General features: G+C 48.1%; 1 protein-coding gene across 1 annotated transcript in view; it reads left to right on the top strand.

Moving 5' to 3' along the window:
• ADCY3 (adenylate cyclase 3) overlaps positions 1-17,047 on the top strand; it is a 121,125-nt gene that overhangs the window by 55,986 nt on the left and 48,092 nt on the right. Inside the window, exon 3 of the mRNA XM_003411918.4 lies at positions 11,693-11,842. Coding sequence (XP_003411966.1) covers positions 11,693-11,842 — 150 coding nt within the window. The remainder of the gene's footprint in view (positions 1-11,692; positions 11,843-17,047) is intronic.

The following is a 17,047-nucleotide window of genomic DNA, read 5'->3' as shown; positions in this document are numbered from 1 at the left end:
CCCAGTCTGTGAGGAAGCCTCAGGCGTAAAGGCAGTCAGTTCCCTTGCTTTGTGGGTCGGCCCCAGCACTATCTCATGCTGGTCTCCTTGTTTTTCTGCTGCTGTTTCTCTGCTGCTGTCTCTCGCCATCTGTGCCATCTCCAGTGTAACAGCTCTTCTCACTCCCTTTTGAGTCCTCACTAGAGTTGTTTTTGACGTCTGTAGTTCTACCATAATCTCTTCAAGGCAATCTTAAAACTCTTCCAGTCTCTACACATTCACAGTTTCAAAACAGTTCTCACATTTTAGTTATCTATTAGAGCAGCACCCCACTCCTCCATTACCAAATGTCTTAGGCTGGTTTCTCTAGAGAACCAAAACCAGTAAAGCGTATAAATGAATATATACAGAGAGATTTATATCCAGGAAATGGCTCACACAATTGTAGAGGCTGGAACATCCCAAGTCCATGGGTCAGAATACAGGCTTCTCCTAATACACAGAGCTGCAGGGGCAGGCCAACCCAAGATCGGCAGGTCAGAGAGCAAGGCTTTTGCTCACAGGCTTCGAAGACCGACAGATCCCAAGATCAGCAGGCAAGACAGCAGGTAAGCTGCTAGCTCAGGTCTCGGGAACCAGAGGTCAGATGAACAGGAGCCAGCTGCAGGACCCAGAGCAAGCAAAAAGCCCACGAGTCTTGCCAGAAAGTCCACTTACATATTAGATGCAGGCCACACCCCCCAAGGAAACTCCTGTTCAACTGATTGGATGCTCACAGCAGATCCCATCATGGAGGTGATCACATTATATCAGATTCCATCATGGAAGTGATCACATCATCATAGGACTGTCAAACTACATCATAGCTGCCAAACCACTGAGAATCGTGGCCAGCCATGTTGACACAAAACCTTAATGATCACACAAGGAGAGCATCTCTTTGGGCTTCTTTCTATTCCTGTGGCCATTCACACAGCTAACATTTGCTGTGTGCCAAGACTTCTGCCAGGCCCTGGGGCTACAAATATGAGTCAGAGATACATCCTGACCTCAGGTGCTTATTGCATTCTGGTGGGGAGATACACACAGATGCATCAGTGGGTGCACTGAAGGAAGGATGTAACTCATGTTGTGGGGGTCTCATGAGTTGTGTCCTAGGAACTTTGTGTTAGTGTGTCTCTACCCATGATGTTCTTCCTTCTGATTTTTCTAATGGCTGGGTACTCTTTGTCATTCATACCTCTGCTTAAATGACACCACCTCACAGAGACATGAACCATATGTATCAGTCAGCTATTTTCACCTAATGCTGCGTAACAAACAACTCAAAACTCAGTGTCTTACAACCATACTCATTTCTCTCTTGCACATCTGTGGGTTGGCTGGGGTTTGGCTGATCTAGGCTGGGCTCAGTTTGGCCCCAAGCTGCAGGTTGTGTTCAGCTCTGCTCCCTAGCTCTCATTCTGCTGTATCAGTGAACTACATGGTGTGTGTTGTTGTTATGGCGTTGGCAGAGCACAAGAGAAGCCCAACCTTGCAAATGTGTTTAAAAAAAAAAAAACCCTGCTCATGTCATGCATGCTAGCCTCCTGCCCTAAAGCAAGTCACTTGGTCCAGGTTAGCAGGAGGGAAGAACACTTGAATGAAGAGTGAATCTCCTTGAGGCTTTAGCAGGGGTGTGGAGAAGTGGGGACAGTAATCTCCTACCACCCAGTTTAAAGCACCTACTGAGTTACTATCATTTTTATTCTCTGCTGAGCACTGATATTCTTACTGTTGAATTACTTATTATATGTCTACTGATACTAGTGGGGCCCTGGTGGCACAGTGGTTAAGAGCTTGGATGCTAACCAAAAGGTCAGCAGTTCAAATCTACCAGTCACTACTCGGAAACCCTACCAGGCAGTTCTACTCTGTCCTATAGGGTTGCTTTGAGTCAAAATCAACTCAACAGCAGTGGGTTTGATTTTACTATTAGTACAAGGAGCCCTGGTGGTGCAATCATTAAGCACTCTGCTGTTAACCAAAAGGCCAGTGGTTCGATCCTACCAGCGGCTTCATAGGAGAAGAGATAGGGAGATCTGTTCTCATAAAGATTACAGCCTAGGAAACCCAGTGGGGCGGTTCTACTTTGTCATATAGGGTCACGTGAGTCAGAATCAACTTGACAGCACACAACGACTGTTACTAGAACATCAGCACCATGAGAGCATATAGTGATGTCCTATGTGCCAGACATGATCCTGGGTGCTGGGAAACAGCAGGGAACAAAACCAAAGTCCCTACCTCCATAAAGCTTGCTTTTCAGCTGGGGAAATAGACAGATAAGCAAGGAAAAGATCAAAGAATGGTTAAGTATAGATAATTCTGGCAGGTCTTAAAACAGGAGAACGTGGTAGAGACTGCATGGGGGTGTTTGGGAAGGGGACATTTCAGCTGGGACCCCACAGGTGGCCTTTTTAAGGGCCTACAGAGGTGGCCCTGCCTTCACTGTCTGGAGGTGTCGAAGGCTCTGGCTGGCTTTCCTTGGGTTGGAGAAGGCTGGTTGCCTTCGGAAGTGCCTTCTCTGCTCCTTCCTTCCCCCTAGCTCAGTGGAGATTTTTTCCAAAACATCTAAGTAAGTTTTAATGAACAGAGGTTCCAGTGCGGCCTTCCCCCAGGCAACAGGGCATCATGAGGTCTCTGCGGGTAGCTGGTGGCCGATGCTGACACCAAAAGCAGCTCTCTCTACTGGGTTTCTTCTCCCCAGTTCTGGAGTGTTCCAGAATCTTCAGCAGGAGAGCCACCAACCTGCTTCCAGTGGGACTATGTCCATTTTAAAGCCCTTCTTGAAGCAATCCTGTTTCCTCATGGACCATTAGAAAATGTGCAGGATAGTGTGATTTATAAAATTCCAAGAGGGAGGGTTGTGTTTCTGAGATGGGATATTATAAACATTTTATCAGGGTCTCATGGGCTAGATGAAGCTTTAGTCTGAATGTTTACCTCCTTGGGAGATTAATTCATTTATTTTGTTTGTTTAACTTTTTTTAATTAATTAATTTTTTAATTGTGTTTTAGATGAAGGTTTACAGAGCAAATTAGTTTCTTATTAAACAATTAATACGCATATTGTTTTGTGACATTGGTTGCTAACTCTGCGAGACGTCAACACTCTCCCCTTCTCAACCTTGGGTTCCCCGTTTCCATTTGTCCAGCTTCCCTGTCCCCTCTGACCTTCTTTTCCTTGCCCCTGCGTCGGTGTGCCCAGTTAGTTTCGTATACATGGTTGAGCTATGTGTATTTTTGTTTGTTTTATGGGCCTGTCTAATCTTTGGCTGAAGGGTGATCATTTTATTTTTTAAATGCCGTGTAAAAAAAAATATATTGAAATAAGTTATTTCCAGAAAATAGCTTTAGGATTAAGAAAACTTTTTAAAAGATCTCCAAGTAGGAGATCCCGGTGGCGGGGCACCTCTGTCGGTACAGAGAGCCTGTGCGTATTGCCCAGTCTAAACAGGGATGCCCTAGGGCAGGGCTCTCTGCCTCATATTTGTGCGGAGCAGTCACCCAGGGACCTTGTGAAAATTCAAGGACCCAGGAGTCAGCATGTGTAACAAACTCCCAGTAGTGCTGCTGCTGCTGGTCAGGGCCACAGTGGGAAGCGAGGGTCCGAGCATCAGTGAGTGTCTCACTGACCTTAGTGCTGCCCAGGCCAGGAAACCCAATCCTCTTCTGTAGGGAGAGACCCATTCCCACAGCTAGATGCCGAGTGTGTGCAAAATTCTTAAAGCTGCAGTTCTTGTAAGAACTTGTTATTAACAATTACAGAGACAGCCAAGTCTCCGTAGCATGTTTGTTCAATGAATGTGCTATTAGAGCGTTGACTTTGTGTTCCACAGTCTCCTGTCTTTCTTTGATACTCGGATGGGATGTGATCATCCCCTCCTCCCCCCGCCACCATTCAGAGCCCTCTCTGTACCTCTGCCTCATACCCTGGGCATTTTCCATTCTCCCCTGCCTGTCCTAGCCTGTAGGGTCCTCAGGGAAGTGACTGAGCCTCATTCCTAGTTGTTCTTAGGGGTGAGGTGGGGCTGGGGAGGGGCGTGGTAGGTGGGCAGCAAAGGCTGGATTTCTTGCCTGCTCATCAGAGGTGTGAGGGTCAGCAGGTGGTGGGGAGCCTGCAAGGAGGGTTTTACTACCTCAGCCCAACAGCTGTTGGTTTCCTGAGCACCTGGCGATAGACGAGGCCAGAATGGGCTCTGGGCCTGTGGGGGTCAGGAAGACAGCAGTACCACCTTCACGGGGGCGCCCCATCTGGTAGAGGAGGCAGGACCTGTCGGCAGATCTCGACATCACGACAGGACCAGCACTGTCAGGAGAGCATGGGGGTGGGAGGAGCTGTGTGTGTGGGGTCAGGAGGTTTCAGAGTGGGTGGGAGGCCTGAGCAGGCTCTCAGGGTGGAAGGGGCCTGCAGTGGGTGAGGCACAGGGAGGAAGTCCTCCCATGGGGAAGGCTGGGCCACAGAGCCGGCCATGCTGGTGGGGAGGGTGCAGTGGTGGGTGCGAGGAGGACAGCCCTGAAGGGAAGCTGCCCCACTCCACCTTCTTACCCTGGGGTGAGAGCACCAGAAAATCAGTCCTAGACGGACAGAGTTCCAGGCTCAGATTGGAGACACCTGGTTGTCATGGCGACCTGAGGATGCATTTCAAATTCTTGCCGGGATTTATGTGTTCCCTTGCGGCATAATTTTTTTCCTGGGTTCTTAAAAGACAGCGAGGGGCAATAGTCATTGATTTGTTTTAGAGAAATGACAGCATCTTCCCCACCCACGCCCCCATCACCATAGCCTTCCCCAAGCAGGGTGCTTGCTTGGTCCCTGGGCCTCTTTCCCCACCTTGGGCTCCTAGAGGGACCAGTCATCGTCACAGCAGGTTCTCAGCGCCAGCACCTGAACAGACAGACTAATCTTTTCAAACCTATCTTGAGGAGCGCAGAGTATTTGTGAGGTGGGACACGTTTACCTTTATAAATACGAAAAAGGAACTCCCTGAGTTTTAGGAGTTTAGCAATACCAGCAGTCCCTGGGTTACCCGTGAGATCCGTTCCTGTGTCTTTAAGTTGGATTTGTAGGTAAGTCAGAACAGGTGCGTATGGTTCTTGTTTAGCCTTTCTTTAGTGCAGGAAAAGGCTCGGAGCCTTTTCAATGATTTAAAGCTGCACACGCAGCAGGTGAAGGTGATTGTGTTGAAGAATTTGTTGCCAGTAGGGGCCGGCTCAGTCATTTCAAAACCAAAAAAAAACCAAACCCACTGCCTTGGAGTCGATTCCCACTGATAGCGACCCTATAGGACAGAGTAGAACTCCCCCGTAGAGTTTCCAAAGAGCACCTGGTGGATTCGAACTGCAGACCTTTTGGTTAGCAGTCGTAGCACTTAACCACTACGCCACCAGCGTTTCCAGTCATTTCAAAGTGAGGGCAAATTACGTAGCATTAAAAGGCAAAGTGAAGTCGTCCATTAGTGGGATGTTGGTAACCCAGGGACTGCCTGTACTGACCACCATTGTGCACGAAAGTTGTGGAAAATCTATACCCCAACTTCTTTGTTTCAGATTAAAAGTGTGTGCAGCCCCCCATAAGTGCCGTATGGCTGCTATCTTTAGTTTTAAAAATGTCTAATAACATGTCTGGAAAATGGTGTGGCTATACATATGTAAATAGATAAACTGAGCAGTGCCTTTAGGGTGGGGTTTGGACCATAGAATAATAGGATGTGAGTGCAGGAAGAGACCCCTCTAGCTGTGAGGCCTTGCAAACACCTCAATTCCTGCATCTGGAACTTGGAAGTGATGTTACCTACCTCACAGCTGGGTGTACAGGTTGACGAGATAATGTGGTCACAGTGCCAGCACATGCCTAGGACGTAATGATGTGATGTTGAGGTGATGTTATGGGCAGGGAAACTGAGGCCAAGAGAGGGGCTCCCTGCCCTGGCTGCACTTAGCATCACTGAGAGCTTTCACCAACTCTTGCTGTCCACATCCACCCGGCCTGTTGCATCAGCATTTCCAGGGGGGCAGGCATGGGTGTGTCACCAATACCCCAGGTGACTGTGATGTATGAGTGTTGAGAGCCCCTCTCACCACCAGGGCAGCCTCTCCTATCGCCCGAATCTTCCTCCCCAAAGTAGACTCTTGCTTCCTGGCTTGTTTCCTCAGCTTGGCAGCGTCTCTCTCTTGGGCTTGTGCCCTGGGCTCTGAGGCTGAGCACAAACCTCCCAGGGTGCATGTGGTCTCGACTTGGACTCCCCACCATTCTCCACCAGGGAGGGGAGTTGCCCAGCTTCTCCTGAGCCCCTGTGAGCCATCGTCGCATGAGAGCAAGAAGCTGTCGAGGTGGAACAGAAGCAGCAGCACCCCTGAGGGGCCCTGTCTTAGTCATCTAGTGCTGCTATAACAGAAATACCACTGGTGGATGATTTTAACAAGAGAAACTGATTTTCTCACAGTTAGTAGGCTAGAAGTCCAAATTCTGGGCGTCAGCTCAAGGGGAAGGCTTTCTGTCTTTGTTGGCTCTGGAGGAAGGTCCTTCTCATCAGTCTTCCCCTGGACTAGGAACTTCTCTACACAGGAACCCCAGGTCCAAAGGACGCACTCTGCTCCCAGTGCTCCCTTCTCGGTGGTATGAGGTCCCCACTTTCTGCTTGCTTCCCTTTCCTTTTATCTGTTGTAAGATAAAAGGTGGTGCAGGCTACACACCAGGGAAACTCCCTTTACATTGGGTCAGGGATGTGACCTGAACAAGGGTATTTATATCCCACCCTAATCCGCTTTAACCACAGGCAGAGATTATGATTTATAACACATACGAAAATCACAAAATGGAGGACAACCACATAATACTGGGAATCGTGGCCTAACCAAGTTGACACATATTTTGGGGGGACACAGTTCAATCCATGACAGTCCCTTCTCTCAGTTGAGGCAAATTTAGAGAATGGTAGGGGGAGCACTAAGAAACCCAAGGCCTGGGACTCCTGGGAGAATTGCCTAGAAACAGTTGTGCTCACGGGAGGCAAGGAGGAAATTCCCTGTCAAGAATGGGACCTGCAGGACCCATGTGACTCTCTGGAGCATGGCCCATATATGGCCCTTTGCTTCTACATCCCTGGTAACCAGCCTTTTCGGGGCCAGACGTCAGCTGAGAGTGCAGGTTGGGAAAGCGATGAGGCTCTGTGACTCAAGGGACGCTTGGGTGACTGGGGCTGCATGGCTCTCTAGCCAACCTGGGAACTGACCCGCCTCTTGCTCCTCCAGCCTGGCTGTGTCCAGGCCTCTCTAGGACAGGCTGTCTCTAAAGCCAGCCTCTGTCCTCAGAAGTGAGATCCAATGAGGAACACACAGGGTGAGGGATGGAGGGACAGGAGTGGTAAGTCAGTCTACCCCTCAGCTATCTGAGGGACTGAGCTCAGAGAGGCCAGCTAGTGAGGGCAGAGCCCAAGTCCAGGCCTCCTCCTGAGTTTGTTTTTCGTAATGCGTGTACCTACAAGCAGAGTGCAAGTGTGGATTTTATTTTAAAATACTTAGAGTCCAATGAAAGAAATGGTGTCTGGCATAGAGGGTCACTAGGCATGATCCAAGCCGCAGTTCCTGTCAGTTTTTGGGCAGTCATCTTTTGGTTGTGATTGGTTCTGAAGGCTTTTTGCTGTGGCTGCTTCCTGACTGCACATCAGGCCTGTTGTTCTTAGGAACAACCCCAAGGAGCAATAACCACAATCTTTCCCAACAGAAGCTCAACACTTTACAGTTTGCCAAATAATCCCCAGGAGGTGGCCAGGCAAGGCCTGGGGGAGGGGAGGAGGAAGGTTCCAGACCTCAGAGCCCTTCCCTAGCCCAGCGTGACCACCAAGGCTAATTGGGGCCAGGACTAGCTTTAGAAATGCTGTTGCCAGAGGCGGCATGTGGGTCGGGGCAGCTCTCCTGGTCTGGAGCCTGGTGTTTAGTCCCACACATCTGTGCAGGTGGGGAGCCCAGAAGCTTGGTTCCCAGTTGGCCTCTGCCTCTATGTGCAACTTTACCTCTGACCTTGGCACCCAGAGCCCTCTAAGCCCAGAGACTCTCAACCCTGCAGCTGCTCTACTGGATTCTGTGTGGCTTTGGCAGAGTGCAGCCGTGCGGCACCCCGACCCAGTGCTCCCTTGTGGATGCACAGGGCGCCAGCCTGTCAACCAACCCAGCCCATCTTCCAGCGCTGTGAGCCTTAGTGTGTGTGTGGGGGGAGTGGGGGGGGGGGTGGGAGGGGAGTCCCAAGGCTGAAGGAACAGCCTGCAGGAGGGTGTTCCCAGAACCCAGGCCAGACTCTGGCCTTGAGACCCAGCGTGGTCGTGCTCTGGATTTGCTTTGACTCAGCACAGGCTGGCAGCTTTTTGGAATATTTGGTGTTTAATATGTGGCTTAAGGCCATACTGATACCGACCACTTGCATGGAACGTAGTACTATAGCGCCGCTGCAGGAGGGGCTGGAGGCGTGCCATAGGAATTTGAAAAGGCATTTGCCTCTCAGCTGGTGTAGGTGATGAGGCTGTCTGAGCCCAAGCGTACAACAAGCCAGTCGTTACATGCTGGAAACAGCCATCAAAGGAGTTGGTGAGATTTGCAACCATTGACTCTATAGCCAGCACCAAGACATACCTCACATAGTGGTTAATTCACGTATTCAGTGTGCCGTTTTTGAGTGCCCCTGGGCCCAGCACCTCGACCAGGTACAGATAGCTGAGGAGCCTTCCACTGGGCATGATGGTGGTGGGAAGGGGCCTCCATGAGCCGTGAGAAAACACAAAAACAGTTCAGAGGGATAAGGCCCAGAAAATTAATGTCAGAACTCACCTCCTTATTGTCCATTCAACCATGTTGTTGTTAGGTGCCATCGAGTAGGTTCTGACTCATAGTGATCCCATGCACAACAGAACGAAACATTGCTCAGTCCTGCGCCATCCTCACAATTATTGCTATGCTTGTGCCCCTTGTCGCAGCCACTGTATCAGTCCATCTCATTGAGACTCTTCCTCTTTTTCGATGACCCTCTACTTTACCAAGCATAATGTCCTTCTCCAGGGACAGATCTCTCCTGATAACATGCCCAAAGTCTGTGAGACATAGTCTCACCATCCTTGTTTCTAAGGAGTATTCTGGTTGTACTTCTTTCAAGACAGATTTGTTCGTTCTTTTGGCAGTCCATGGTATATTCAATATTCTTCGCCAATGCCACAATTCAAAGGTGTCATTTCTTCTTCGGTCTTCCTTATTCGTTGTCCAGCTTTCGCATGCATATGAGGTGATGGAAAATACTGTGGCTTGGGTCAGGCACACCTTCGTCTTCAAGGTGACATCTTTGCTTTTCAACGGTTTAAAGAGATCTTTTACAGCCGATTTGCCCAATGCAATGCATCTTTTGATTTCTTGACTGCTGCTTCTATGGGTATTGATTATGGATCCAAGTAAAATGAAATCCTTGACAACTTCAATCTTTTCTCTGTTTATCATAATGTTGCTTATTGGTCCAGTTGTGAGGATTTTGTTTTCTTTCCGTTGAGGTATAATCCATTCTGAAGGCTGTGGTGTTTGATCTTCATCAGTAAGTGCTTCAAGTCTTCTTCAGTTTCAGCAAGCAAGGTTGTGTCATCGTGGGTTGTTAATGAGTCTTCCTCCAACCCTGATGCCCTGTTCTTTTTCATATAGTCCAACTTCTCAGATTATTTGCTCAGCATACAGATTGAATAGGTATGGTGAAAGATACAACCCTGACACACACCTTTCCTGACTAAACCATGCAGTATCCCCTTGTTCTGTTTGAACCACTGCCTCTTGATCCATGTACAGGTTCCTCATGAGTACAATTAAGTGTCCCAGAATTCCTGTTCTCTGAAATGTTATCCATAATTTGTTATGATCCACACAGTCGAATGCCTTAGCATAGTCAATAAAACACAGGTAAACATCTTTCTGGTATTCTCTGCCATTCAACCATACTGTTTAAAAATCTAAAATTGACCTCCCTACATTTTCACCTGCCCCAGAATGGCCAGAGGCGAAGCATTCCTAAGGCTCACCTGGGCCAACTTTTCTGCCTTTAGGGCCAGAATCTTAGGAACTCTTCTGCCTCCCTTCCTACTTCTCCACTCCAAATTTATGCCCAAGAAACCTCACCCCACGGAGGGGAATTTTGTCCTTCCCCCCACAGGCCCTCAGGGAGTCAGGGGGAAGGTGGGCACAGGTTCTTAGGGAGAGGGTGAAGAGCTGGCACCAGAAGTGGGAAGGTCAGACAGAGAAGCAGGCTTTGCTGAGAGAAGGCTCGCCTCCAGTGGTCTTGAAAAAGTGGAAGGAATTGGTACCCAGTCCAGCCCAAATGGGGCCTCATCAGAGATGCAGGCTGCCAAGGCAATTGAGTCTGCAGTCCCCGTAGCCTGTGGGAGTGGGTTACTGACCTAGGAGACACCTAGGTGGAGTCTGCAAGGTGCCAGGACGAGGGAAGGCGCTCTCGATGCCCAAGCAGCCCTTTGTGTGAAATGCACTGAGCTTGTAGCAGGGGTGAACTCCAGGTCCCATAGACCCACCCCACCTTCCTGCAGCTTCAGATTGGTTCCTCAGGAGACCTGGACACTGATCCTGGCCGGCAGGTGGGTTTGGTTGAGAGGATGCATATGGATCCCAGAAATCTCTAAACCCGCAGCAGGTATATAAGGTGGCACTGTGACAGCTGGATCGGCTAGGCCCTCACCAGGGCTCCCGTGACATCCTAAATTCTCTGCAGCTTTTGGAATTGCACATTCCTAGCTGCTGGGGCCTGAGTTTTGTGTATGTCTTAGTTATCTAGTGGCTTTAAAGAAGAGAAACTTATTTTCTCACAGTTCTGGAGACTGGAAGTCCAAGTTAGGGTCTTGGCCATGTCAATTCCTTCTGTGGCCTCTCTCCTACTGTCTGTGTCTGCTGGCAATCCTTGGTATCTTTTGCTTGTAGACGGGTCCTAACGTGGCATCTGTCTTCCTCCTGTGTGGGCCTCTATGTCTGCTCTGCTCCTTCTATAAGACAGCACTTATCTACCAGGCCCCATTGGCAGGTAAGGTTATCTGGTTAGATTTTGGCCCCACCCTATTCTGGTTATAGGCTCATTCACATAGCAAAAACTATTCACAGCCTGTCATATTTACAGGTAAGGGTGTTAGGAGTTCAACACATATATTTTGGGGAGACAATTCAATCCATAACATATGCCCTCTTCACTTCTCTCCAGCTAATCAGCATGGGACTTTAGAGCATGTAAGGGCACAATAAGTGTTAGTTGAACAAATGAATGAATGAATGAATGGGTAACTGAGACTGCTCAGGTCTCCCAGGTGAGGGGATTGGCTGGCTGGCTTAGCTACGCCGAGAAGCAGGAAGGGTGAACAGCAGCCCCTCAACTGGCCTTGCAGGCCTGCACCCTGATCTCATGAAACCTCTGTGCCTTTTAGGCCTAGAGCCATGCCTTGGGTGGGCCTCACCTATCCATGGTGAGTGGGGCAGGGTCTGCTCCAGGGACCTGCCCTATCAAGTCAAGGTCATAGGCTTCGCTAGGGCTCTCCCTGGACCCCAAGAAACTTGGGGGTTGATTTTGGTCACTGACTGTCCTCTCCTCCACCCCCTTTTCTGAAGACCTACCTTCACCATTATCCTTTTCTCTTCCCTTGTGGTCCAGATCCTGGCCAACGTCTTCCTCTACCTGTGTGCCATCATCGTGGGCATCATGTCTTACTACATGGCAGACCGCAAGCACCGCAAGGCCTTCCTGGAGGCTCGCCAGTCGCTGGAAGTGAAGATGAACCTGGAAGAGCAGAGCCAGCAGCAGGTGAGGCTCTTTCAGGGCAGCCTTGGGCCTGGGCCATTTGGGACCTGGAGGTTTGGTTCAAGGACTGTGGCTTGGGAGAGGGGGCCTGTCATGAGGGAGTGGAGCCCAGTGCAGCACCCCAGGGACTCCACTGGGCTTGGAGCCCATCCACCCAGATCAGGTGTTAGCATCCTAAAGCTGGCCTCCTGTGCTCTTAGTCATTAGAGGCTCCTTCTGAGCTTCGAGGAGCTTCCAGGACTCGTCAGCCTCTCATGTTCAGAACTCTCTCCTAAATCTTCTTGACCTAAACCTTCCCTCTTTCCCTGTTTTGTTTTTTGTTTTAATTTAAAACATCTCTTCAAAGAGATACATTACCCAAGCAAGCAGCAGTAATTCTCTGCGTTCTTTCCTCAGGTGAAAAGTTTCTATTCATTTATTTTGAGTTATTCTCCGTGGGCATCACTTTGTGTTATTCCTCCTCTGGCTCCCTCTCCAGTTCAGCCACAGATTCTCACTGCATGCCTGCTGTGCACTCAAAGCCCTCTCACTGTGGTAGGTTGGGCCTCCACAGGGCAGGTGGGATATTGGCCCCGTCCCACGGCCTTAGGAGACCTGGGTGAAGGCCCAGCCTCACACCCTCCACCCAGGAGGCTACATTTCCTTCACACGCAGGGCAGTGTCCCCACTTACTTCCCGTTCTTAGTCACTCTTGAAGAAGTAAAACCAGCCCAGTCCCCGGGGCCTAGCTGTTTACATTCTTCCATCTAGAGACATGCCTCCTTGTCCCTGTCTTTGTTTACTGGCTTTAATCCAGCCTAATCCATGACCCAGCAGTCCTCCCAGTTCTTGTGTGACTTCAGTCTTTTAAATAGTCTTTGGTTTGGATTCATCTCAAATACGTTTTGACAGTCTCCAGAATTTACATGCACCAATTTCCTGTTATCCATAGGTTTATTTCTCCTTCAAAAACAAACTCCAGTACGTTAAAAATACATGATTTCACCACATCTGGGAATCATGTAACCATGTCATTTTGTGTTCAGGAGGTTAAATTTGTTCCAGGTTCACTAAAATTGCTGTTTTCATAGACTCTGCCAGTCAGGCAGATGGGATGATCATTTTGGGGGCCACCCTGGTGGCATTGTGGTTAAGAGTTTGGCTGCTAACCAAAAGGTTGGCAGTTCAGATCCACGAGCTGCTCCTTGGAAACCCTATGGGGCAGTTCTATTCTGTCCTCTAGGGTCGCTGGGAATCAAGATTGACTCAACAGCAATGGGTTTGGTTTGGGTTTTTTTGGAACTCTTGGCCCAAGGGTGGGGGGTGCCCATTGGCAGGCCTCACATTCTCTAAACAGTGCTATTTGAAGGCGCACACTAAGTCACTTAGCCGATGGGCCTCGATTTCCTCTGACCTGGAATTATTTTCTCTCTTTGCCAGTGAGATCTAGAAGCTTCTGAGCTGGGCTTCAGACTCACCTCTTTCAGAAGGCAGGTTCTAGAAGGGGAATTTCTCTGACTTCCATGGTGTTAAAGGCCCAAGCTTAGTGATCCATCCTACCTGCCTGCCTTCTTCTTGCCCCTCTGTCCTGTGGTTATCAAGGAGCTGCTGCTGCTGCTGCTGCCTTGAATGCATTTAAAGAATCCTGCTTTACTAGCTTTATAGAGTCCATTGAAGGGCGTTCTTCAGTTTCTATTTTTTATACTGCCTTGTTTCTTACTTGCATCTGATCTCTCATGCTGTGGAGCCATCCCTCTTGGATTCCCTGCACAAAGAAAGTGCACGTGTGACTGCTTATCCAGGCAGTTTTCAGCACATCGATCTGTGTTGGTCTTGTCTGTCTCAGTGTCAAATCCAGGACAGCTGCAATCACACTGGACAGTGCTTGGAGGTGGCGCCTCCTGGTGTGGTGAGGAAGGCCCTGCTTTCCACTCTGGGTCTGCCATTGTCTGGGTAGACAACTTAGACAAGTTACTCACCTCTTAGAGTCTCGCTTTCCTCATCTGCCGAATGAAGCTAGTGACACTTGTCCTGCAGGCTTTCTTGAAGGTCAAATGAGAAACAGGCAGATGTGCTTTGTAACTTGTAGAGCTTGGAAACAAGGATGGCAGGCCACAGTGAACAGGCCAGGAGGCCCTCCTTTCAGTGCCCAGGGCCCACATGCTCCCTCTGGGCAGTTCTGTGCAGGGAGGCTGGGGTCCAGCCAAGATGCCCACCCTGGGGGAATCTAGGACCCAGGGACAATGCAGAGCAGCAGGGGGCGCTGCAGCCTGCCCTGACCACACTGGTGCTACTCTGTTTTCTGCCCAGCCCTGCACCAGCCGAACCAACACCCAGCCATGGGAGGGAAGCCCAGGTTAGGTGGAAGGGTTTTTTGTAATATATTTCATTTCAGTTCACCCTGTGTTTTGAACCTCACAAGACATTATTGTTATTATCTTATACAGTTAATATTCTTTTACACTTACCCACATTTTTATCCTCTCAGTTGCACTCCCTTCCATCATTTGGCTACTGCCTTCCTCTTGAAGAGTTTTCTTTACTGTTTCTTTTGGTGCAGGTCTGTTGGCAATAAATCCTCTCTATTTTCAGTGGCCTGAAAATGTATTTATTTTGTTTTGACTTTTGAAAGACACTTTTTTGCTGAGTGTAGAACTCACTTGTCAGGTTTTTACTTTCAGCACTTTGAAGGTATCATGCATGACCCCCAGCCTCCGTCATTTCTGTTGAAATGCCAGCTGTCAGGAGCACCGCTGTTCCTTTGAAAGGCAGCGCGCATTTTCTTCCTTTGGTTGTTTAAAAAATTTTCTTCTTGTCTTTGATTTTCAGCAGTTTTACAGCGATGTGCCTAGGAGCTTTCTTTGTAGTTACTGTGCTTGGTATTCAAAGAACTTCTTGAATCAGTGGCTTGATATTTTTCTTCAGTTTTTGTAAATTTTCAACTAGTATCTTTTTATTGCTTCTGCCCCATTCTCTCCTTTCTTTTCAGAGCTCTAGATACCTTCGTTAGACATTTTTACTATGTTCCATAAGCCTGTCTTTTTTTTTTTTTCCTGTGTCTTCCACTTTTTTTCTTTCCAAGCTTTAAGACTGGCAATTTTTTACTGAACTAACTTCCAGTTCACGAGTCCTCTCCTCCTCTGCTTTGTCAAATCTAGTTTAAACTCATTTATTGAATCTTTAATTTCAGGCATTATATTTCTTTCAGTTCTAGAATTTTTTTACAAAATAGATTCCAGTTCTTCGGTTAAATTCTCCATCTTGTCATCTATTTTTTTGAGCATATTTAACATTTACAGTAAAATCTGCGAAAGCCTATAACTGTGTAAGGTGGAAATCTGTCAGAGAAGGAAAACTGAAGTATTTTCCACTAATAGAGGACGATAGGAAACTGGCAAGGCTGTACCCTAAAGGTGGAAAACTTGCAAGACCTGGAAAAATAAGTCTTTCCCATCATGTTCCAGCTCTCACAGGTTTCACTGTATTTTAAAGCCCTCTGACTGACCACCATAATATCTGAAATACCCACAGAACTGCTTTTTTTTTGTTATTGGGTTTTGGTCCTCTTTCCGGGGACTTTGAGCCCTTTTCTTGAGTGTTGGATATTATGTGTGAAAACAGAGGCCCTGAATGAGGCTGCTTCTCTCTAGAGAGAATTTACCCTTCTCCCAGCAAGTAGTCAGAGGAGGGGCAGATGGCCTGATCCAGAGTGGACTTGAGATGATTTGAGATTGGGCTTCGGTCCGTATGAGAGCTGATCTGTTTCTGTTTTGTGCCTATTCCTTAGAAGTAGCTGTCAGGGGTCTTCACTAAAAGTCTGGTCCTCCTCTTAGAGAGCCCTAAACTCTTCAGCCCCATGAGGCTGCTTTGTTTGCAGCCACTTAGCTGTCACTTTCTGCTTAGCTTCTGATCGCTTGCTCCCTTTGGCTTAGGAATCAGCAGATGGCTCTAGGGAAATTGTTGTTAGCTGCTGTTGAATTAGCCCTGATTCTTGGTGACCCCATGCACGATGGACTGAAACGCTGTCCTGTCCTGTACCATGCCCATCATCGTTGCGGATCGGACCTTTGTGATCCGTAAGGTTTTCATTGGCAGATTATTGGGAGTAAATCATTGACCCCTTCTTCCTAGTCCACCTTAGTCTGGAAGCTCAGCTGAAATCTATTCAGCACTGGAGCAACACACAAGCCTCCACTGACAGACGGGTGGTGGGTGCACACGAGGCTCATTGGCCGGGAATTGAACCTGGGTCTCCCACGTGGAAGGCAAGAATTGTACCACTGAACCACCAATGCCTCACCTCAAGGGGAATAGTGGCACAGAGAGTCAGCTCCTTTTCTGTGGCTTTGCCTTCTCCAGGATCTCAGCAAGGGTGAAAGTGGCGCACAGTGTGCTGTGCTCACATAAAGGCCTTTCCTTTCTCTCTGAGATCCTGGCCCCTTAAGTCCTGCCTTCCTTGGCTGTTTCCCAGTGCCTTGGAGAGTTGTTCTTTGTTTTGTTTTTATTTACCTTTCATAATTGTTTTTGGCTGAGAGATTGTCCCAATAATAAGCTGCTGTAGCCAAAGTTGAACATCATTTAAAAATTTTTAAAGTTTATTTTTGAATAGCTAACAGGGTGCATGGATTAAAATTATAAAGATATGAAAAGGGTAGAGATAATATATGAGATATGTTGCTGTCAAGTCATTTCTGACTCCTAGCGACCATAGGACAGAGTAGAACTGACCCATAGAGTTTCCGAGGAGCGCCTGGTGGATTTGAACTGCCGACCTTTTGGTTAGCAGCCATAGCTCTTAACCACTACACCACCAGGGTTGAAAAGGGATATCATGAAATTATGCCTCCCCTCCCCCACATTCCCCAAGACCCAGTTCCCTGTCCCACAAACAACCACCATTGCCTTCCTTGTGTATCCCTCCAGAGATATTCCCTTTATTTTCAAATAGCGTATGGATTTTCACACGCACACTGATGGTAGCATATGCACTCAGTCTTTGCACCTACCATCTTAGGTAGCATTCTGAGTCTGTATCGCGTTGTCTTAATCTTTTTAATGACTGTTTTATATTCTATTACAGAGAAATAACATGTTATTTAACCATGTACCTATAGGTAGACATTTCTAGTCTTTTGCTATTGCAAACATTGCTGTATCAAATATCCTTTAGGTTTGCCATGTTGTATACATGCAAGCGTATCTGAGGAAGAAAAATCTAGAAGGAGAATT

This window comes from Loxodonta africana, chromosome 12 (genome assembly GCF_030014295.1).
Source record: "Loxodonta africana isolate mLoxAfr1 chromosome 12, mLoxAfr1.hap2, whole genome shotgun sequence".
In the NCBI taxonomy this organism is placed as follows: Eukaryota; Metazoa; Chordata; class Mammalia; order Proboscidea; family Elephantidae; genus Loxodonta; species Loxodonta africana.
The sequence above is the reverse complement of the archived record's forward strand: the minus strand, read 5'-3'. Positions and strand labels throughout refer to the sequence as shown.